This window comes from Thalassophryne amazonica, chromosome 2 (assembly GCF_902500255.1).
Source record: "Thalassophryne amazonica chromosome 2, fThaAma1.1, whole genome shotgun sequence".
NCBI classification, from domain to species: domain Eukaryota; kingdom Metazoa; phylum Chordata; class Actinopteri; order Batrachoidiformes; family Batrachoididae; genus Thalassophryne; species Thalassophryne amazonica.
The window spans coordinates 154,761,102-154,784,441 of record NC_047104.1 but is presented as its reverse complement, the minus strand read 5'-3'; the positions used below and the strand labels follow the sequence as shown (position 1 = coordinate 154,784,441).

Below are 23,340 nucleotides of genomic sequence, written 5' to 3'. Positions count from 1 at the left end.
AAGTTGCTCCAATTTCGATGAAAAAGTGATGCAAACTATTGGTTGAACTAATAGGATTATCACAATGTGACAACTAAGCATAATTCAGGTATCTGTACCAGGAATAATTGAGAATTCTGTGACTTGCAGGATGAACTCAGTGGGTTTTCCGCCTGCCTACCCTGCCCGTGCGGTGGCGCTAATACACCTTAACGCTGGATGTCATCCGCCTGAAAAAGTGAAGAAGACGGAGGCTTCGCCTGTTAGCTTAGCTTGCTAGCAGTAAACAGTTAACGTTTTGACAGACAGCTGCTCTCGGAATGAATATTTATTAGAGAGAAAACTGTGTTTTTTGTAACAATGTCTGCAGTCCATCTGCTGAGAACATTGTTGAAACAAAGACTGTCTGCCGCTGACGAAGAGATATTTGCGTTATTTGAAAGAACAATAGCAAATTACGAAGAAGAAATTTGTCGCTTAAGAGAAGAAAACAAACGTATGAAAAAACAAGCTGATGCTCATTTCAAGCCCGAGGTTCGCTCACACAGACCAGGTTTGTTCACTTAAACTTTTAAAAATTAAATAAACAGCTCCACGATGTATTGAACTACACACGCTTATTTTTTTCATTGTGACTGTTTCACCGTTTACCTGTACGTAAAAGGTACCTGTGCGCGTGCAAATTTCCGTCACTGTAAACATGTCGCTCTGATCCGTCTTCAATTTTTTTTTTTACTAATTAAACGTTACATATGTTCAGACTTCTGTTTATGAGGCAAATTGTAATTGCAGTGTGAACTGAACAATAATGTGATGTGATTGTATAACCACTGGATGAATTTTTATTTGATTTGTATAATAAAGTAAAAACAAAGATACGTTAAAATACAGGGTAACAAAAAAAAAAAAGGAACAGATTCATTTGTTTCCATTGTGGTCCAATGAAAATTGTATACATACTGAGTAAGATGTGTATAATGTAAGTAAGATGCCCCGAATACATGTTTGAAAATGACTGCTTAAAGGTTGCATTTAATTTGTAATCTTACACAGTCTGGACATTATGTACTATTCATCCTCTGGCTAAAACAAACAATGTCATTAAATTGATATTGGATGGGGGCAGATAGGTGAAACAATGCACAGACACACACACCTCACCTGTGTGTGTGTGTGTGTATAAATATATACGAGGTCTGTTAGAAAAGTATCGGACCTTTTTATTTTTTTCAAAAACCTGATGGATTTGAATCACGTGTGCTTGCATGAGCCAACCTTGAACCTTCGTGTGCATGCGTGATTTTTTCAAGCCTGTCGGTTGCGTCATTTGCTTGTAAGCAGCCTTTGTGTGAGGATGGGTGGAGTCTCTCGTCGTTTTTTTCTTTACAAGGAAATGGCAGAACGACTGGAGCAGCGTGACTTCATCAAATTTTGCCACAAACTGGGCGACAGCCAGGTGGAAACCATTCGGAATATTCAGACAGCTTTCGGTGACGATCCTCTGGGCATCACACAGATTAAGGAGTGTTACAACCAGTTTAGATGTCCGCACAACGGTGGAGAGCGCGCTGTGCTCCGATCGGCCATCAACATGCTGAAATGACCAGATCATTTCCAAAGTGAACGCTGTGGTGATGTGGTATTGTTGTGTGATTATCCGAGAAATTGCGGAAGAGGTGGACATCAGCACTTTTTCGGCACATTCCACTGTGAAAGAATATTTTGCCATGAAAAGAGTGGCGGTGAAATTCATCGGCACGAAGCTGATGGCGCAGCAACAGCGCCTCTGTGATGAAGCCTCACAGGACATGTTGTGACATGCCCAGCTCTTGCACCATTCGGAAGATTCAGACGGCTTTCGGTGGCTTTTCAGTCGTGTGACTATCCGACAAATTGTGGACGAGGTGAGCATGCCACAACATGTCCTGTGAGGCTTCAACATGGAGGCTGAAACTGTGAGTTAATAAAGTTGACCATAAAAACTTAAAACCTTGCCATATTACAATAGTTTTTACATTTGACGTGTGCTCCTTCCTGGATTGTGATGAATTCTTAATCTGGATTGGGTTCATGATCTTCTTCCTCCTCCAGCTGCAAGTCAGCGATGAGGGCTTCCTCAGTGCGGACAGCGCAATGGTTTTTGATGTGACTGTCCTCTTTAGATCCTTCCCGATGGTTCATATTGGGTCAGAATTTATACATGCACCCACCCCTTGTGTGTGTGGCAGATATGTGGGGCATGAAAGTTAATGAGGCTTACGTGTGTGTGTGTGTGTGTGTGTGTGTGTGTGTGTATGTGTGTGTATATATATATATGTATATATATGTATGTGTATGTATATATATATATATATATATATATATATATATATATGATACATGCTTATTAGATTTATTAATATAATTCCCTCCTTGCAGACATGCAGCAACTTTTGGAAAGTAAAGAAGGCATTCTTGCTGAACAGCTGGAATGGAATCTATGTCTGGAGCAGGAGGACTCAATGCCACCAACTATTAAGGAAAAATGCAAGCACCCCTGGAGAAGTCAGGAGAAACAGTACCTTCATCGGATGGTGGAGGCTGATATCACCCCTTTGAAGAGTGAAAACGACGAAGAAATTCCACAGTTATTACATCTTCATCAGAAACACAGTGATGACATCACAGAGGCAGAGCCTCCAAGATTTGGCTGCTCTGAATTTGGTAAAAACAAATTGGACAAAAGGGCATTTTGCACTTTGCATACAGTTACCTAGGGGGCGCACTGTTATTATTGCCTTATTTTGCCAAGATTTGCAGTCAGTCGAACTTCCACAACCAGTTGTGTTGTAACCTGCTCAGTGAGCAGAAAGTGAGCTTTAAAACATGTACACACACAGTGTTCATTAACATCAAATAAGTCAAAACTGGATTAGGCAAACTCATAAGTAGCCGGCTGTAACACAACCACATCCTGCTCAGTTCAGTTGATTTCATTTATATACTGTAGCACCAAATCACAACAAAGTTGCCTCAAGGTGCTTCACACAAGTAAGGTCTAACTTACCAACCCCGCTGATTTTATTCTTCAGAAGTAGCACACGGAAACTACATAGAATAGCATTCTGCTGTCTGATGCTGCTCAGGCTTCACACAGCCTCATATGTAGACAAAGTCATTGCCCACGTCAATACTTCCACATAACAGTAAACCAAAGTCACCATCACATTTGTGTTTCTTGATTCTTTCTTTTGTCCAACCAAGTCAATAAGATGCAAGCATAGACATTCCTAACACAAAGGAATGGTAACTGTTTTAAGTTGTGTGTCAAATCAAATAAATTTTATTTATATAGCGCCAAATCACAACAAACAGTTGCCCCAAGGCGCTTTATATTGTAAGGCAAAAGCCATACAATAATTACAGAAAAACCCCAATGGTCAAAACGACCCCCTATGAGCAAGCACTTGGCGACAGTGGGAAGGAAAAACTCCCTTTTAACAGGAAGAAACCTCCAGCAGAACCAGGCTCAGGGAGGGGCAGTCTTCTGCTGGGACTGGTTGGGGCTGAGGGGAGAGAATCAGGAAAAAGACATGCTGTGGAAGAGAGCAGAGATCAATCACTAATGATTAAAAGCAGAGTGGTGCATACAGAGCAAAAAGAGAAAGAAACACTCAGTGCATCATGGGAACCCCCCAGCAGTCTACGTCTATAGCAGCATAACTAAGGGATGGTTCAGGGTCACCTGATCCAACCCTAACTATAAGCTTTAGCAAAAAGGAAAGTTTTAAGCCTAATCTTAAAAGTAGAGAGGGTGTCTGTCTCCCTGATCCGAATTGGGAGCTGGTTCCACAGGAGAGGAGCCTGAAAGCTGAAGCCTCTGGCTCCCATTCTACTCTTACAAACCCTAGGAACTACAAGTAAGCCTGCAGTCTGAGAGCGAAGCGCTCTATTGGAGTGATATGATACTATGAGGTCCCTAAGATAAGATGGGACCTGATTATTCAAAACCTTATAACCCTTGTAAAGAAGAACAAGAGTCAAGACAGAAGTCAGACTACCAGAGCAAGAATTTTAGCTGCGGAAGCTTCTGCGATTTGAAGCGAAACGTCCTTGTGTCAAGCAACCTAGTCCAGTTGAAGATTCAAGCTTCTCTTGGGATGTTGTGTGAAATGTAAATAAAAAAATACAATGATTCGCAAATCCTCTTCAACCTATATTCAACTGAATACACCACAAAGGCAAGATATTTAATGTTCAAACTGATAAACTTTATTGTTTTTGTTTTTGTGCAAATATTAGCTCATTTTGAAATGGATGCCTGCAGCACGTTTCAAAAAGCTGGGACAGGGGCAACAAAAGATTGGGAAAGTTGATGAATGCTCAAAGAACACCTGTTTGAAACATTCCACAGGTGAACAGGTTAATTGGAAACTGGTGAGTGTCATGATTGGGTATAAAAGGAGAATCCCCAAAAGGCTCAGCCGTTCACAAGCAAAGGTGGGGCAAAGGTCACCACTTTGTGAACAACTGCGTGAAAAAAATAGTACAAAAGTTTAAGAACAATGTTTCTCAATGTTCAATTGCAAGGAATTTAGTGATTCCATCATCTACAGTCCATAATATAATCAGAAGATTCAGAGAATCTGGAGAACTTTCTACACATAAACGGCAAGGCTGAAAACCAACATTGAATGCCCGTGACCTTCGATCCCTCAGGCGGCACTGCATTAAAAACTGACATCATTGTGTAAAGGATTTTATCGCGTGGGCTCAGGAACACTTCAGAAAACCATTGTCAGTTAACACAGTTCGTCGCTACAGCTACAAATGCAAGTTAAAACTCTACCATGCAAAGGGAAAGTCATACATCAACAACATCCAGAAACACTGCCGTCTTCTCTGGGCCTGAGCTCATTTGAAATGGACAGACACAAAGTAGAAAAGTGTGCTGTGGTCTAATGAGTCCACATTTCAAATTGTTTTTCGAAATCATGGACGTATCCTCTGGACAAAAGAGGAAAAAGACCATCCAGATTGTTACCAGCGCAAAGTTCAAAAGCCAGCATCTGTGATGGTATGGGCATGTGTTAGTGCCCATGGCATGGACAACTTACACATCTGTGATGGCACCATCAATGCTGAAAGGTACATCCAGGTTTTGGAGCAACACATGCTGCCATTCAAGCAACGTCTTTTTCAGGGATGTCCCTGATTATTTCAGCAAGACAATGCCAAGCCACATTCTGCACGTGTTACAACAGCGTGGCTTCGTAGTTAAAGAGTGCAGGTACTAGACTGGCCTGCCTGCAGTCCAGACCTGTCGCCCATTGAAAATGTGTGGCGCATTATGAAGCGCAAAGTACAACAGTGGAGACCCCGGACTGTTGAACAACTGACGTCATACATCAAGCAAGAATGGGAAAGAATTCCACCTACAAAGCTTCAACAGTTAGTGTCCTCAGTTCCCAAACACTTATTGAGTGTTGTTAGAAGGAAAGGTGATGTAACACAGTGGTAAACATACCACTGTCCCAGCTTTTTTGAAACATGTTGCAGCCATCCATTTCAAAATGAGCAAATATTTGCACAAAAACAATAAAGTTTATCAGTTTGAACATTAAATATCTTGTCTTTGTGGTGTATTCAATTGAATATAGGTTGAAGAGGATTTGCAAATCATTGTATTCTGTTTTTATTTACATTTTATGCAACATCCCAACTTCATTGGAATTGGGGTTGTATATGATTTGATACAGGTTTCATGATATGATTATCACAAGTCACGATGCCTCCTTTACTCCCTTAGTCAAGCAGTGGTTACAGAAGACAGCACCTAAAACTCTTCCACATCATTATAGTTATGACAATGCATTGTCCAGGTCAATAATTGTTTAAATCTCACACTGGCATTCTTGATGTACATTTCAGCAGTATCATTTCTGTCAGTGCAACAATGTGCTGTAGTCAGAACCACTTTACTACATTATTGTTTTTCATTCACGTAATTCCTTACAGACATGCAGCAGCTGTTGGTGAATAAAGAAGACATTCTTTCTGAGCACCAGGAGGGGACTCTGAGTGTGGACCAGGAGGAATCAATGCCTCGAAACATTGAAGAGGAATGGGAGCAGGAGGGACCGCAGCTTTATCGACTGCAGGAGGACAATGTCACCAATTTCCCTTTCAGTGTTGTCCTTGTGAAGAGTGAAGATGATGATAGCCTTCATCAAGATCAAACTGATGATATCACGGAGGCAGAGTCTGGAGGATTTGGTTACTTTCAGCGTGGTAAAAAATTTACTCAAAAAAGCAAAAGCAAAGTAAACACACAGACACAAACAAAGGCATATAGAAGTGAAAAAAATTTGGCTGCTCTGATTGTGGTAAAAGGTTTGCGTACTCAAAAGGGCAAACTGAATATGCACATGCAAAGTCATACAGGACAGCAGTTTAAGTAAATTGGCATTGGAGGAGCGAAAATATAAGTCCCGAGGCCCATCTGGCCTGGATTTATTATGTGACACTATTTCCTAAAGTGAGTCTGTGACTCCCCATGAATGGGGCACCGTCCTGTTGCAAATTGCTTTTCCTGCCAAGGCCAGTACCTATTTACAGCTGGGTGGACTGGGACGATGCAGATGAATTGTCTTGTGTGCAGACACAAACTGCTACACTGGGGCAATTCCACCGTGACGGACGTTACTTTTAGACTCTGAGCCATTTCAACCAGTCTCACACTAAAAGCTGAAGCCACAAGTCCCTAATCTTGTGTGTGAGCGTAGTTAAGGTCTTGAGGTATTTAGGCAGGGAAGAAAAAATATCCAGTGATGCTTCTGTTTTTTATGAAAACAAAAATGAGTGTGAAGGACATGACAAGAAAAACGCACATGAAAATTTCCTCAAACTTTATTTGAAATGATGGTTTCCTACACTGAAAGGCACAGATTCTAAAAATACTTTAGGCAATTTATCCCCAAGTGGCATGGACTTACTCTTTCCCCAGTTTATAGTATACCCAGATATATGACCAAATAAGTTGACATAATCCAAGACGATAGAGATGAAGGTTTTGGGATCAGATAAACAAATAAGCAGATCATCTGCATACAGAGTTACACAGGTCTCTATATCACCCAGTTTAATACCCTTGATATTTGGATGTTCACGAATCCCTATGGCCAGTGGTTCCAATGCAATATTGAAAAGCAGGGGGGCAGCACATCGCCCTGCTTCACTCCTCTTCCCAAAGCAAATTGAGGATCTGGGATTGGTGTACAAAATCTTGACCCACTGAATAAAAGTATTACCAAGACCAAACTTTTCGAGCGCTCTGAGAAGGTACGGCCACTACAGTATCAAAAGCCTTTTGCACATCTCAGGACAGCATGGCAGCACCATCAATATTGTTTTTATCTGAATACAAAATGTTCAAGATTTTATGAACATTGCAAAATGAATATCTCCCAGGGATAAATCCTGTTTGATCGGGATGTAAAATATGTTCTATGTTCCTAATCTTGTTGCTAAGATTTTTGTAATTATTTTCAGGTCATAATTTAATAGAGCAATAGGTCTATAGCTGCTTGGGTCAGTGTTATCCTTTCCCTACTTCAAAAGGACACAGACATTTGCCTCGCAGAGAGGTGATGGCAGTAATTTGTTGGCAAAAGTGTGGCATATTCTTAATAACAATGGGGCCAACATACTTCCAAAGGCCTTATAAAACTCAGGGCCAAACCCATCAGGGCCAGGGGCCTTTCCAGAAGGAAATGACTTGGCCTCCAACAGCTCAGTGGAAATAAAATCTGAGTCCAAATAATCCAGTGAGGTGGCATTTAGATGTGGAAAAGGAAGAGAGGAAAAAAGTTTCAATGTCCTCTTTTGTAGCATTAGTTTCTGATGAATAGGTATCAGAGTAAAAATCTCTAAAGCAGTCATTAATATCCTGCAAATCTGTCAAAATTTATCCCAAACTAGATCTAACTTATAGAGTGTTTTGCTTCCTTGCCTTTTAATTGTCTCAATAATAATTTGAGGTTTTTCACCAAGTTCAAAGTTTTTAATGTTTTAATTTTAGCATCATTTTGCTTACTTGTACTCCCAGTAAAGCATTGTATTCATATTTTAGCTTAACAATATTATGGTCTGCCTGAAGTTTAGAAAATTGGTAAATTTGATCTGCAGCTTTTATTTCTCCCTCAGTTTCTTTTAGTCTGCCACACTTTGCCTTATTACATCTTGCCTCAAAAGATATTATTTGTCCTCTAACGTAAGCTTTAAGAATTTCCCATAATGTTGAATAATTGACCTCACCGTTATCGTTAGTCTCAAGAAATAGAGAGATCTGATCACTAATGTACATGTGGAAGACTGGTTCCGCAAGCAGCAAAGAGTTAAAATGCCAGCTATAGGTTTGCTTGGGAAGATTAATTTGGAGGTTAATACTAACTGGACTGTGATCAGAGATAATTATGGTATTTACTACATGGAATATCAGAGATTAATCTGGAATCAGCTAAAAAGTAGTCTATACATGAATATGACTTGTGGACATGGGAATAAGATGAATTATCATGAACTGTTGGATTCTGTAACCTCCAGATGTCCACAACATTATTGGATTTGATTAAATGATTGAGAGTTTGTACAGAGAGAATGTGAGGTGGAGGGACTCTTGAAAGTCTGTCCAAGTAGGGGTTCAAATAACAATTGAAATCTCCTCCAATAAGCAAATTGTGTCATCATCTGGTATCATTTCAAGTTTTTTGCGAAAAAAGGCTGGATCATCTGAATTTGGTCTGTATAAGATGACTAAGGAAACAGGGAAACAATTAATATGCCCCTTTACAATAACAAAACAACTGTTAGGGTCTGTAACACTAGACTGGAAACTAAAAGGCACAGAGTTTTTAAAAGCAAAGGCTACACCTCTAACTTTAGATGTAAATGGAAAGTGATACACTTGAAAGATCCAGTTAGCTCTAAGTTTTCTATGTTAGGTGGCATTAACATTCGTTTCTTGTAAGAACACAATATCGGCTTTTAATAGCTTCAAATGAGCAAAAACCTTTCTCCATTTGATAGGGTTACACAAGCCTCTGACATTCCGTGTCACCAGGGACAATGAATTAATTGGATTGTTCATGTTTGTTGACTGAAAATAATATAAACAAAGTACAGTTGCAGTCTTTAAACATGTCTTGCAGTTAAGGACTATACAAAAAAACATAGGAAAAAAAACCCCAGATTAAAACATGCACACAACATGTGTGTGTATAAACAAACAATATGTGTGTATAAACAATCTTCTCTTTATCCTGGGTGTAGTGCACATGTGATGAGGGTGTGTGGTTTAGAGCCTTCCGCTGGTTTCGGCTAGAGCGTGTGGTGTGCCCTGTCAATAGCCACTTGAGATCGGAAAGCTTGGAGCAGAGAAAGTTATTTTCCTGCTGCAACTCGTCCAACACTGTTTCCAGGCTCTGAATGCATTGTGTGTGGTCTGCGACCTGGTTTTCCATGTCTATTTTTTCAATGAACTCCTGTTGGCCAGAGACGAGACCCTGGATCTTCTGTTCAAAGTCGTCAAAATGGACGCTGATAGAGCGAAGGATGCTCGTTTCAGTTTTTCTTCCAAATAAGTGGGAGCTCTTCGTCATCATCGCTAGGTGAGCTAGCTTTTGGGTGACTAGCTGTAGTACTAGCATTAGCAGGAGCACCATCTTTCTGGCGTGCACTTACCACACGTTTACTGGACATTTCCTTATAGTGCGGTGATAATTAGAATGCCCAGGAGATAAACTGTGGTCCAAACAATGTGACAGAGGCAAGAGCTCTGGCAAATGTGAGTTTTATAGAGTTTAAGTTGAAGTGCCTCAAGGAGCTCTGAAAAACACATCTACTCCCTAGCCATCTCACTAGCGCCCCCCTGGCAAGGAATCTTGGCCTAAGAGTGAGCCAGCAGGTGTCTGAGAACTAGTCTGAGCAAGGAGACTGAGATGCCTATCTTATTGAGGAGGCGGGGTTGACCCTGTTGCTAGGTATGACGTGGTCCTGTAAGAGCTGTGATTGGTTGTCACGGAAATAGTCATGCAAATGGTGATAAAAGCATCAAATTCGTCAGAAATACAAAAAAAACGATTGGCCAGTTGACTTTTCAATCAGTGGTCAGGTAGGGGTCAATTGAAGAATTACACAGAGGTCAAAATTAAAAGATGCTCCAATCATATTGAAAAATATTCCACATTATTTGCCTGATCATACAGATTCCAAAAAGGTATAGTTTGGACTATCTGTGACTGAATTCTGTGGAGTTATGGGATAAAAACAGCAAGAATGGTGAAAAGGTCAGTGTCATTTTGTACAGGGGTCAAAAGTTAAGTTGCTCCAGTTTTGGTAAAAAGTGATGCAAATTATTGGTTGAGCTAATAGGATTAATAAATGGAATAGTGTTGACTGTTGAATGCTTGGTCTCCAAAGTAAAGGTCAAACAAGGTCTACATCTATTGGATTCTATGACATGTCAATCAGTCAATTCAATCAATTTTATTTATATAGCGCCAAATCACAACAAACAGTTGCCCCAAGGCGCTTTACATTGTAAGGCAAAGCCATACAATAATTATGGAAAAACCCCAACATTCAAAACGACCCCCTGTGAGCAAGCACTTGGTGACAGTGGGAAGGAAAAACTCCCTTTTAACAGGAAGAAACCTCCAGCAGAACCAGGCTCAGGGAGGGGCAGTCTTCTGCTGGGACTGGTTGGGGCTGAGTGAGAGAACCAGGAAAAAGACATGCTGTGGAGGGGAGCAGAGATCAATCACTAATTGATCTTTTATTTTGCTTGCTTGCCTCTACTGGTGGTTGGCTCTCACTGCGGTATTGTATCACTTCCTGTTCCGGAGCACAGCGGTGTTTTTCTGTATCTGTTAGCTGTTTAATCTGCGCAGTTAGATTGATCTAGTTATCTAGATTACGATTTGTTTCCCAGTGTAATCTTTACGTGCCTTAACTAAAGCACTCCTTCTGCTGAATCACCTCTAAATTATTTACACATTATTCACTTTGCGTGTTTTTAGGAATCCGCTAGCTTAGCGTAGCTACTAGCTCTTAGCCGATTAGCATGGCGGCTTCTCCTGTCTCTCCCGCACTTTTCTGCTCTGGGTGTGAAATGTTTAGTTATTCCTCGGCCTCCTTTAGCAGTAATGGTACTTGTAATAAGTGTAGCTTATTCGTAGCTTTGGAGGCCAGGCTGGGCGAATTGGAGACTCGGCTCCGCACCGTGGAAAATTCTACAGCTAGCCAGGCCCCTGTAGTCGGTGCGGACCAAGGTAGCTTAGCCGCCGTTAGTTCCCCCCTGGCAGATCCCGAGCAGCCGGGAAAGCAGGCTGACTGGGTGACTGTGAGGAGGAAGCGTAGCCCTAAACAGAAGCCCCGTGTACACCGCCAACCCGTTCACATTTCTAACCGTTTTTCCCCACTCGACGACACACCCGCCGAGGATCAAACTCTGGTTATTGGCGACTCTGTTTTGAGAAATGTGAAGTTAGCGACACCAGCAACCATAGTCAATTGTCTTCCGGGGGCAAGAGCAGGCGACATTGAAGGAAATTTGAAACTGCTGGTTAAGGCTAAGCGTAAATTTGGTAAGATTGTAATTCACGTCGGCAGTAATGACACCCGGTTACGCCAATTGGAGGTCACTAAAATTAACATTAAATCGGTGTGTAACTTTGCAAAAACAATGTCGGACTCTGTAGTTTTCTCTGGGCCCCTCCCCAATCAGACCGGGAGTGACATGTTTAGCCGCATGTTCTCCTTGAATTGCTGGCTGTCTGAGTGGTGTCCAAAAAATGAGGTGGGCTTCATAGATAATTGGCAAAGCTTCTGGGGAAAACCTGGTCTTGTTAGGAGAGACGGCATCCATCCCACTTTGGATGGAGCAGCTCTCATTTCTAGAAATCTGGCTAATTTTCTTAAATCCTCCAAACCGTGACTATCCAGGGTTGGGACCAGGAAGCAGAGTTGTAGTCTTACACACCTCTCTGCAGCTTCTCTCCCCCTGCCATCCCCTCATTACCCCATCCCCATAGAGACGGTGCCTGCTCCCAGACTACCAATAACCAGCAAAAATCTATTTAAGCATAAAAATTCAAAAAGAAAAAATAATATAGCACCTTCAACTGCACCACAGACTAAAACAGTTAAATGTGGTCTATTAAACATTAGGTCTCTCTCTTCTAAGTCCCTGTTGGTAAATGATATAATAATTGATCAACATATTGATTTATTCTGCCTAACAGAAACCTGGTTACAGCAGGATGAATATGTTAGTTTAAATGAGTCAACACCCCTGAGTCACACTAACTGTCAGAATGCTCGTAGCACGGGCCGGGGCGGTGGATTAGCAGCAATCTTCCATTCCAGCTTATTAATTAATCAAAAACCCAGACAGAGCTTTAATTCATTTGAAAGCTTGTCTCTTAGTCTTGTCCATCCAAATTGGAAGTCCCAAAAACCAGTTTTATTTGTTATTATCTATCGTCCACCTGGTCGTTACTGTGAGTTTCTCTGTGAATTTTCAGACCTTTTGTCTGACTTAGTGCTTAGCTCAGATAAGATAATTATAGTGGGCGATTTTAACATCCACACAGATGCTGAGAATGACAGCCTCAACACTGCATTTAATCTATTATTAGACTCTATTGGCTTTGCTCAAAAAGTAAATGAGTCCACCCACCACTTTAATCATATCTTAGATCTTGTTCTGACTTATGGTTTGGAAATAGAAGACTTAACAGTATTCCCTGAAAACTCCCTTCTGTCTGATCATTTTTTAATAACATTTACATTTACTCTGATGGACTACCCAGCAGTAGGGAATAAGTTTCATTACACTAGAAGTCTTTCAGAAAGCGCTGTAACTAGGTTTAAGGATATGATTCCTTCTTTATGTTCTCTAATGCCATATAACAACACAGTGCAGAGTAGCTACCTAAACTCTGTAAGGGAGTTAGAGTATCTTGTCAATAGTTTTACATCCTCATTGAAGACAACTTTGGATGCTGTAGCTCCTCTGAAAAAGAGAGCTTTAAATCAGAAGTGTCTGACTCCATGGTATAACTCTCAAACTCGTAGCTTAAAGCAGATAACCCGTAAGTTGGAGAGGAAATGGCGTCTCACTAATTTAGAAGATCTTCACTTAGCCTGGAAAAAGAGTCTGTTGCTCTATAAAAAAGCCCTCCGTAAAGCTAGGACATCTTTCTACTCATCACTAATTGAAGAAAATAAGAACAACCCCAGGTTTCTTTTCAGCACTGTAGCCAGGCTGACAAAGAGTCAGAGCTCTATTGAGCTGAGTATTCCATTAACTTTAACTAGTAATGAGTTCATGACTTTCTTTGCTAACAAAATTTTAACTATTAGAGAAAAAATTACTCATAACCATCCCAAAGACGTATCATTATCTTTGGCTGCTTTCAGTGATGCCGGTATTTGGTTAGACTCTTTCTCTCCGATTGTTCTGTCTGAGTTATTTTCATTAGTTACTTCATCCAAACCATCAACATGTTTATTAGACCCCATTCCTACCAGGCTGCTCAAGGAAGCCCTACCATTATTTAATGCTTCGATCTTAAATATGGTCAATCTATCTTTGTTAGTTGGCTATGTACCACAGGCTTTTAAGGTGGCAGTAATTAAACCATTACTTAAAAAGCCATCACTTGACCCAGCTATCTTAGCTAATAGGCCAATCTCCAACCTTCCTTTTCTCTCAAAAATTCTTGAAAGGGTAGTTGTAAAACAGCTAACTGATCATCTGCAGAGGAATGGTCTATTTGAAGAGTTTCAGTCAGGTTTTAGAATTCATCATAGTACAGAAACAGCATTAGTGAAGGTTACAAATGATCTTCTTATGGCCTCGGACAGTGGACTCATCTCTGTGCTTGTTCTGTTAGACCTCAGTGCTGCTTTTGATACTGTTGACCATAAAATTTTATTACAGAGATTAGAGCATGCCATAGGTATTAAAGGCACTGCGCTGCGGTGGTTTGAATCATATTTGTCTAATAGATTATAATTTGTTCATGTAAATGGGGAATCTTCTTCACAGACTAAAGTTAATTATGGAGTTCCACAAGGTTCTGTGCTAGGACCAATTTTATTCACTTTATATATGCTTCCCTTAGGCAGTATTATTAGACGGTATTGCTTAAATTTTCATTGTTACGCAGATGATACCCAGCTTTATCTATCCATGAAGCCAGACGACACACACCAATTAGCTAAACTGCAGGATTGTCTTACAGACATAAAGACATGGATGACCTCTAATTTCCTGCTTTTAAACTCAGATAAAACTGAAGTTATTGTACTTGGCCCCACAAATCTTAGAAACATGGTGTCTAACCAGATCCTTACTGTGGATGGCATTACCCTGACCTCTAGTAATACTGTGAGAAATCTTGGAGTCATTTTTGATCAGGATATGTCATTCAAAGCGCATATTAAACAAATATGTAGGACTGCTTTTTTGCATTTACGCAATATCTCTAAAATCAGAAAGGTCTTGTCTCAGAGTGATGCTGAAAAACTAATTCATGCATTTATTTCCTCTAGGCTGGACTATTGTAATGCATTATTATCAGGTTGTCCTAAAAGTTCCCTAAAAAGCCTTCAGTTAATTCAAAATGCTGCAGCTAGAGTGCTGACGGGGACTAGAAGGAGAGAGCATATCTCACCCATATTGGCCTCTCTTCATTGGCTTCCTGTTAATTCTAGAATAGAATTTAAAATTCTTCTTCTTACTTATAAGGTTTTGAATAATCAGGTCCCATCTTATCTTAGGGACCTCGTAGTACCATATCACCCCAATAGAGCGCTTCGCTCTCAGACTGCAGGCTTACTTGTAGTTCCTAGGGTTTGTAAGAGTAGAATGGGAGGCAGAGCCTTCAGCTTTCAGGCTCCTCTCCTGTGGAACCAGCTCCCAATTCAGATCAGGGAGACAGACACCCTCTCTACTTTTAAGATTAGGCTTAAAACTTTCCTTTTTGCTAAAGCTTATAGTTAGGGCTGGATCAGGTGACCCTGAACCATCCCTTAGTTATGCTGCTATAGACGTAGACTGCTGGGGGGTTCCCATGATGCACTGTTTCTTTCTCTTTTTGCTCTGTATGCACCACTCTGCATTTAATCATTAGTGATCGATCTCTGCTCCCCTCCACAGCATGTCTTTTTCCTGGTTCTCTCCCTCAGCCCCAACCAGTCCCAGCAGAAGACTGCCCCTCCCTGAGCCTGGTTCTGCTGGAGGTTTTCTTCCTGTTAAAAGGGAGTTTTCCTTCCCACTGTAGCCAAGTGCTTGCTCACAGGGGGTCGTTTTGACCGTTGGGGTTTTACATCATTATTGTATGGCCTTGCCTTACAATATAAAGCGCCTTGGGGCAACTGTTTGTTGTGATTTGGCGCTATATAAAAAAAAAATTGATTGATTGATTGAATGATTAAATGCAGAGTGGTGCATACAGAGCAAAAAGAGAAAGTAACACTCAGTGCATCATGGGAACCCCCCAGCAGTCTAAGTCTATAGCAGCATAACTAAGGGATGGTTCAGGGTCACCTGATCCAGCCCTAACTATAAGCTTTAGCAAAAAGGAAAGTTTTAAGCCTAATCTTAAAAGTAGAGAGGGTGTCTGTCTCCCTGATCTGAATTGGGAGCTGGTTCCACAGGAGAGGAGCCTGAAAGCTGAAGGCTCTGCCTCCCATTCTACTCTTACAAACCCTTGGAACTACAAGTAAGCCTGCAGTCAGAGAGTGAAGCGCTCTATTGGGGTGATATGGTACTATGAGGTCCCTAAGATAAGATGGGACCTGATTATTCAAAACCTTATAAGTAAGAAGAAGAATTTTAAATTCTATTCTAGAATTAACAGGAAGCCAATGAAGAGAGGCCAATATGGGTGAGATATGCTCTCTCCTTCTAGTCCCCATCAGTACTCTAGCTGCAGCATTTTGAATTAACTGAAGGCTTTTCAGGGAACTTTTAGGACAACCTGATAATAATGAATTACAATAGTCCAGCCTAGAGGAAATAAATGCATGAATTAGTTTTTCAGCATCACTCTGAGACAAGACCTTTCTATACTCAACAAAAATATAAACGCAACACTTTTGGTTTTGCTCCCATTTTGTATGAGATGAACTCAAAGATCTAAAACTTTTTCCACATACACAATATCACCATTTCCCTCAAAAAAAGGTGCAGTTTTGTTTTATTGGGGGGGGGGGGGGGGATACCAGTCAGTATCTAGTGTGACCACCATTTGCCTCATGCAGTGCAACACATCTCCTTCGCATCGTCCGTGAAGAGAACACCTCTCCAATGTGCCAAACGCCAGCGAATGTGAGCATTTGCCCACTCAAGTCGGTTACGACGACGAACTGGAGTCAGGTCGAGACCCCGATGAGGACGACCAGCATGCAGATGAGCTTCCCTGAGACAGTTTCTGACAGTTTGTGCAGAAATTCTTTGGTTATGCAAACCGATTGTTTCAGCAGCTGTCCGAGTGGCTGGTCTCAGACGATCTTGGAGGTGAACATGCTGGATGTGGAGGTCCTGGGCTGGTGTGGTTACACGTGGTCTGCGGTTGTGAGGCTGGTTGGATGTACTGCCAAATTCTCTGAAACGTCTTTGGAGACGGCTTATGGTAGAGAAATGAACATTCAATACACGAGCAACAGCTCTGGTTGACATTCCTGCTGCCAGCATGCCATTTGCACACTCCCTCAAATCTTAGGACATCTGTGGCATTGTGCTGTGTGATAAAACTGCACCTTTCAGAGTGGCCTTTTATTGTGGGCAGTCTAAGGCACACCTGTGCACTAATCATGGTGTCTAATCAGCATCTTGATATGGCACACCTGTGAGGTGGGATGGATTATCTCAGCAAAGGAGAAGTGCTCACTATCACAGATTTCGACTGGTTTGTGAATAATATTTGAGGGAAATGGTGATATTGTGTATGTGGAAAAAGTTTTAGATCTTTGAGTTCATCTCATACAAAATGGGAGCAAAACCAAAAGTGTTGCATTTATATTTTTGTTGAGTGTAATTTTAGAGATATTGAATATGCGCTTTGAATGACATATCCTGATCAACATATGTCACATGTGACATATGTTACCCCGTAACGTGATAAGTAAGGATGATACATGGTCCAAATTATTCCTTTTTAAAACCGGGTTAACTCAACTAGTAATTTGCATCACTTTTTACTAAAGTTGGAGCAACTTTAACTTTTGACCCCTGTACAAAATTAACTGACCTTTGTCACCATTCTTGCTGTTTTTATCCCATAACTCCATAGAATTCAGTCACAGATAGTCCAAACTATACCTTTTTGGAATCTGTACGATCAGGCAAATAATGTGGAATATTTTTCAATATGATTGGAGCACCTTTTAATTTTGACCTCTGTGTAATTCTTCAATTGACCCCAACCTGACCACCGATTGAAAATTCAACTGGCCAATTGGTTTTTTCAAAAGAGGATTGTCTGAGGAGTATTTCTGCCGAATTTGATGCTTTTATCGTCATTTGCAGGCAGTCAGTAACGGTTAATTTTTTAGACCAAGCAGAGGGAAAAAAATATGGAATCACTCAATTCTGAGGAAAAAATGATGGAATCATGAAAAACAAAAGAACACTCCAACACATCACTAGTATTTTGTTGCACCACCTCTGGCTTTTATAACAGCTTGCAGTCTCTGAGGCATGGACTTAATGAGTGACAAACAGTACTCTTCATCAATCTAGCTCCATCTTTCTCTGATTGCTGTTGCCAGATCAGCTTTGCAGGTTGGAGCCTTGTCATGGACCATTTTCTTCAACTTCCACCAAAGATTTTCAATTGGATTAAGATCTGGACTATTTGCAGGCCATGACATTGACCCTATGTGTCTTTTTGCAAGGAATGTTTCCACAGTTTTTGTTCTATGGCAAGATGCATTATCATCTTGAGAAATGATTTCATCATCCCCAAACATCCTTCCAATTGATGGGATAAGAAAAGTGTCCAAAATATCAATGTAAACTTGTGCATTTATTGATGATGTAATGACAGCCATCTCCCCAGTGCCTTTACCTGACATGCAGCCCCATATCATCAATGACTGTGGAAATTTACATGTTCTCTTCAGGCAGTCATCTATATAAATCTCATTGGAACGGCACCAAACAAAAGTTCCAGCATCATCACCTTGCCCAATGCAGATTCGAGATTCATCACTGAATATGACTTTCATCCAGTCATCCACAGTCCACGATTGCTTTTTCTTAGCCCATTGTAACCTTTTTTTTCTGTTTAGGTGTTAATGATGGCTTTCGTTTAGCTTTTCTGTATGTAAATCCCATTTCCTTTAGACGGTTTCTTACAGTTCGGTCACAGACGTTGACTCCAGTTTCCTCCCATTCGTTCCTCATTTGTTTTGTTGTACATTTTTCGATTTTTGAGACATATTGTTTTCTGTCTTGACACTTTGATGTCTTCCTTGGTGTACCAGTATGTTTGCCTTTAACAACCTTCCCATGTTGTTTGTATTTGGTCCAGAGTTTAGACACAACTGACTGTGAACAACCAACATCTTTTGCAACATTGCGTGATGATTTACCCTCTTTTAAGAGTTTGGTAATCCTCTCCTTTGTTTCAATTGACGTCTCTCGTGTTGGAGCCATGATTCATGTCGGTCCACTTGGTGCAACAGCTCTCCAAGGTGTGATCCCTCCTTTTTAGATGCAGACTAACGAGCAGATCTGATTTGATGCAGGTGTTAGTTTTGGGGATGAAAATTAACAGGGAGATTCCATAATTTATTCCTCAGAATTGAGTGAGTCCATATTTTTTTCCCCTCTGCTTGGTCTAAAAAAGTAACTGTTACTGACTGACACAATTTTTTTTCCAGATTTATTATAGTGTTTCTTAAAGCCAGAAAGTTGCCATTTGAAATGACTTTAGTTTTGTGTCATGTCTGTGATCTGCTTTTTTTTCTACAAAATTAAACAACTGAATGAACATCCTCCGAGGCCGGTGATTCCATAATTTTTGCCACGGGTTGTATAACTGCATTAAGAAATGCGTAATCATGAAAATAATTTAATGTCATGATAATGATACTCAGCAAAATTAAATTGGAGTGATCACCGGGCCGGTCGCTAAACGTGTAAATTCTTATGCTGCAATGCATTATGGGATATGGGATGCATTATGGGGTTTTAAATGTTGCTATTGTGGCCCATGTTAGTTTAAAAATTCTGTTCGTGTTGTTGATTTATTGTGTTGGTAGTTCAATTGGTTCAGTGAGTTAAGTGTCACCATAAGTGAAAAGTGCATCATGTTTGATGCTGTCCCTCTGTTATTTTATCTGAAAAATAAGAGCACCTCCTAGTGGCACAGTGCCAAAAAGACAAAAGCTCTCGGTTGTATTTCATTGTTTCATGCAGCTCAGCACAAAATGAATTGTTACACAGCTTGAAGATGTTTTAACTTATATCATTCACATGCCAATTATCTACACATTAAAAGTGTGTGTGGGTGTGTGAGTTTATTAATAAGTTCAATGTAAGTACATAATATAATTGTAAATATGTTAAAATTGCATGCATGACACAAGAAAGTGAAAACACTTATTTCCATTGTGGTCCATTTAAAAGTCAAATGACAAAATAGAAGTAATAAAATGTCAATAATACTGATAATATAATATTAATATTAATGTGTATATATGATAACAAGAACCTTACTAAACAATTTATAAGTACATCAGGACAGTAAATTAACATAAAATAATTAAGTAGATCAAGCTGGTAGTGTGTTACTGGCTCACGGAGAATATCTCTGCTTCCTCTCTGTCTTTTCCACCAGCTTGTCTGCTTAAGACACTGTTAGGCTTCTTAAAAGTCCTCCTCACTGCTCTTACCAGTTTGGCACCTTAGGAGCTCTCTTAAGGCCTAAGGTGCTTTGTGGACAACTTTCATCTTACCAAAGGAATATTCTAAGATTTTTCTTAGAAAAGTGTCACTAGGAGCTATTTTTAGTTTTAGGCTGCTTCGTGCATACAGGCCCAGGTATATAGGGGGAGTCGGCTCACTAATATACTGACTGCAGTAGAGAACAAATAGTGAGGCACTTGGCAGCACTGGCTTCAGAGTTGCAAAAAATTCCATGTGACGGAAGTTACATCTGATTCATTAACATGACTTGCAGATAAAAAGACATGTTTTCTGAAATATTTTACTGATTTGCTTAGGAAAATATTAAATAATCTAATTATTGGCAGTTTTACATCAAGTTATGCCCTTCCATGCATTTCTGGTTTTAAAAGGTTTTAGGAAATCTGAGAAAACTGTTTCCAATCCTACATACCTCAGAATTTCTAGAGATGTAATAAGAAAAAATCAAATGTAAAAATCTGGCAAAAACTGATAACCATCCAATTTAACTAATCATTTGACAGTCAAAATTCATGTGGGAAAGGGATATTTGGACAGTGAATTCAACTTGTAAAGTTGGTGATAAGTTGCACCCTTTTTCAGATTCTATAACTGAAAATAATTTTTGCCTGATCATGTCCCATTTTTCATTGAATTGCTCACTGAAGCATACACATGAAATAGAACCACGGTCTGTTTTTATTATTTGAACTCCTATCACACAGAGCCATCTTTGTTACAAAGGACAGCATCTACAATTCTTCCACAAAATTATAATTGTGAAACATCACTATCCAAGCCACCAAATAATCAAAGCTGACATTGACATTTCCGATGCACATTCTGACGTTATCAGTTCCATCGCTGCAATAATGTTCTATAGAGGGGCTATGAAACCCTCTCTGCTGCTTTGTCTTTAACATTACAATAATTTTGAATGATGATGAATTTGTATGAATTACCTTCTTGCAGACATTCAGCAGCTGTTGATGAGCAAAGAAGACATTATTGCTGAACAGCAGGAGTGGAATCCAAGTCTGGACCAGGACGGCTTAATGTCCCTAAACATTAAAGAGGTACAGAAGCAACTCTGGACAAATCAGGAAGGACAGCAACTTCATCGGCTACAGGAGGCTAATGTTGATAAGTTTCCTTTAAGTGTTGTCCTTGTGAACAGTGAAAATGATGAAGAAAAACTGCAGTCACCACAGTGTCATCAAAGCCTAACTGATGACACTGATGAGATCACAGAGCGAGAATGTCAAAGATTTAAGTGCTCTGAATGTGGTAAAACATTCGGACAAAAGGGTACTTTGAACGTGCACATGAGAATTCACACAGGAGAGAAACCATATGGCTGCTCAGAGTGTGGCATAAAATTTGGACGAAAGGGCAGTTTGGTTGTACATATGAGAATTCATACAGGAGAGAAACCGTTTGGCTGCCCTGAGTGTGGTAATAGATTTCGAGAAAAAGGGAATCTTACCACACACATGAGAATTCATACAGGACAGAAACCATTTGTCTGCTCTGAGTGTGACAAAAGATTTTCTCAAAAGGGCAAACTGGACATACACATACGAAGTCATACAGGAGAGAAACCATTTGGCTGCTTTGTGTGTGGTATGAGATTTCGAGAAAAGGGCTATTTGCTCAAGCATGTGAGAGTTCACACAGGACATAAACCATTTGGCTGTTCTGAGTGTAGTAAAACATTTACCCAAAAGGGTGACCTGAATAAACACATGAGAATACATACAGGAGAGAAACCATTTAGCTGCTTTGTTTGTGGTATGAGATTTCGAGAAAAGGGCTTTTTGATCAAGCATGTGAGAGTTCATACAGGACAAAAACCATTTGGCTGTTCTGAGTGCAGTAAAGCTTTTACCCAAAAGGGTGACCTGAATAAACACATGAGAATACATACAGGAGAGAAACCATTTTGCTGCTCTGAGTGTGGCAAAAGATTTAATCAAAAGGGTGATCTGAACAAACATGTAAGAATTCATGAGGGAGTGAAACCATTTTGCTGCTCTGCCTGTGGTAAAACATTTGTGCAAAAGTGGCATTTGAATGTACACATGAGAATTCATACAGAGAAGCAGCATTTAGATCATAGACCTGTATATGCAGCTGGACCGTTCATGGCCAACTGTGACGTGGTTCATAAATTGTAGCTTCCAGCTACTGACAGACAGTGGTCAGAACAAATCTGTACAGCTGCAAGTAATTGTTCGGCGGTTGTTGTTTTTGTTATTTTTCTTGTCTGTCAAATGAGTAATACTGAAAATCTCGTAAGTGGTGCTGTCAGTATATGTGTATGTACTCATAATATTTATCACATGGCAATGTATTGTTTTCATTTAATATAATTACAGGCTGCCATTATTACTGGTAGTCTATATTCCTCCTATAGCTTGGGAGTTTTTTTTTTTAATAAACCAGGAAATGGGACCACCTTACTACACTGTGGTCTGCTTGTGCCCAGATCAGTGTTCCAAAAAATAACTGCAATGTTATTTTTTATTTATGAATGCGAGTGTTGAAACCACCTTGTACAGAAATGAAAAAGATGTACCTCCATGTGGAGTTTGCTGAAGGATCGTAACTCAAGTCTTTATTGGCCAAGAAGCATGAAAAAACCTGCTGATTGCTGTTCTCATGGATGTGCATATGTCACTATAAAATTATTTTCATATGAAGGCCGAAATGAGAGTCCTGAAAGAATAGTACAATATATACATCTGTTGTGTGATTTGTAAATGCAGGTCTGTCTGGTTCTGTGGTGACTGACAGCTGCTGGTGTCTCTTGGAGAGCAAATCCATCCAGATAAGCTGCTTATATCTCCTTAATGCTTCACAGATCTGAGTTTCTGTGTTTTTTTTTTTGTTGTTGTTTTTTACTGTTTGTCTACATCCCCAATTCCAATGAAGTTGGGATGTTGTGTAAAATGTAAATAAAAACAGAATACAGTGATTTGCAAATCCTCTTCAACCTATATTCAATTGAATACACCACAAAGACAAGATATTTAATGTTCAAACTGATAAACTTTATTGTCTTTGTACAAATATTTGCTCATTTTGAAATGGATGCCTGCAACACGTTTCAAAAAAGCTGGGACAGTGGTATGTTTACCACTGTGTTACATCACCTTTCCTTCTAACAACACTCAATAAGCGTTTGGGAACTGAGGACACTAATTGTTGAAGCTTTGTAGGTGGAATTCTTTCCCATTCTTTCTTGATGTACGACTTCAGTTGTTCAACAGTCCGGGGTCTCCGTTGTCGTATTTTGCGCTTCATGATGCTCCACACATTTTCAATGGTCTGACAGGTCTGGACTGCAGGCAGGCCAGTCTAGTACCCGCACTCTTTTACTATGAAGCCACGCTGTT

At 40.1% G+C, this 23,340-nt stretch overlaps 1 protein-coding gene across 1 annotated transcript; it reads left to right on the top strand.

The window, feature by feature from the left end:
* The first annotated feature begins 261 nt into the window (after positions 1-261).
* LOC117500838 (zinc finger protein 502-like) lies at positions 262-22,350 on the top strand. Its single transcript, XM_034159629.1, has 5 exons — positions 262-532; positions 2,398-2,682; positions 5,977-6,082; positions 6,116-6,249; positions 20,915-22,350. Exons 1-5 carry the CDS (start codon positions 340-342, stop codon positions 22,117-22,119), a joined length of 1,923 nt encoding a protein of 640 aa, XP_034015520.1. The 5' UTR covers positions 262-339; the 3' UTR covers positions 22,120-22,350.
* Positions 22,351-23,340: the final 990 nt, after the last annotated feature.

What these genes read in the sequence shown, in the direction of transcription:
- LOC117500838 (XM_034159629.1), top strand. Translation starts at nt 340, where the DNA reads ATGTCTGCAGTCCATCTGCTGAGAACATTGTTGAAACAAAGACTGTCT. An exon ending in GGTTCGCTCACACAGACCAG is followed by an intron (nt 533 to 2,397) that starts GTTTGTTCACTT and finishes CCCTCCTTGCAG; the next exon opens with ACATGCAGCAACTTTTGGAA. An exon ending in ATTTGGCTGCTCTGAATTTG is followed by an intron (nt 2,683 to 5,976) that starts GTAAAAACAAAT and finishes AATTCCTTACAG; the next exon opens with ACATGCAGCAGCTGTTGGTG.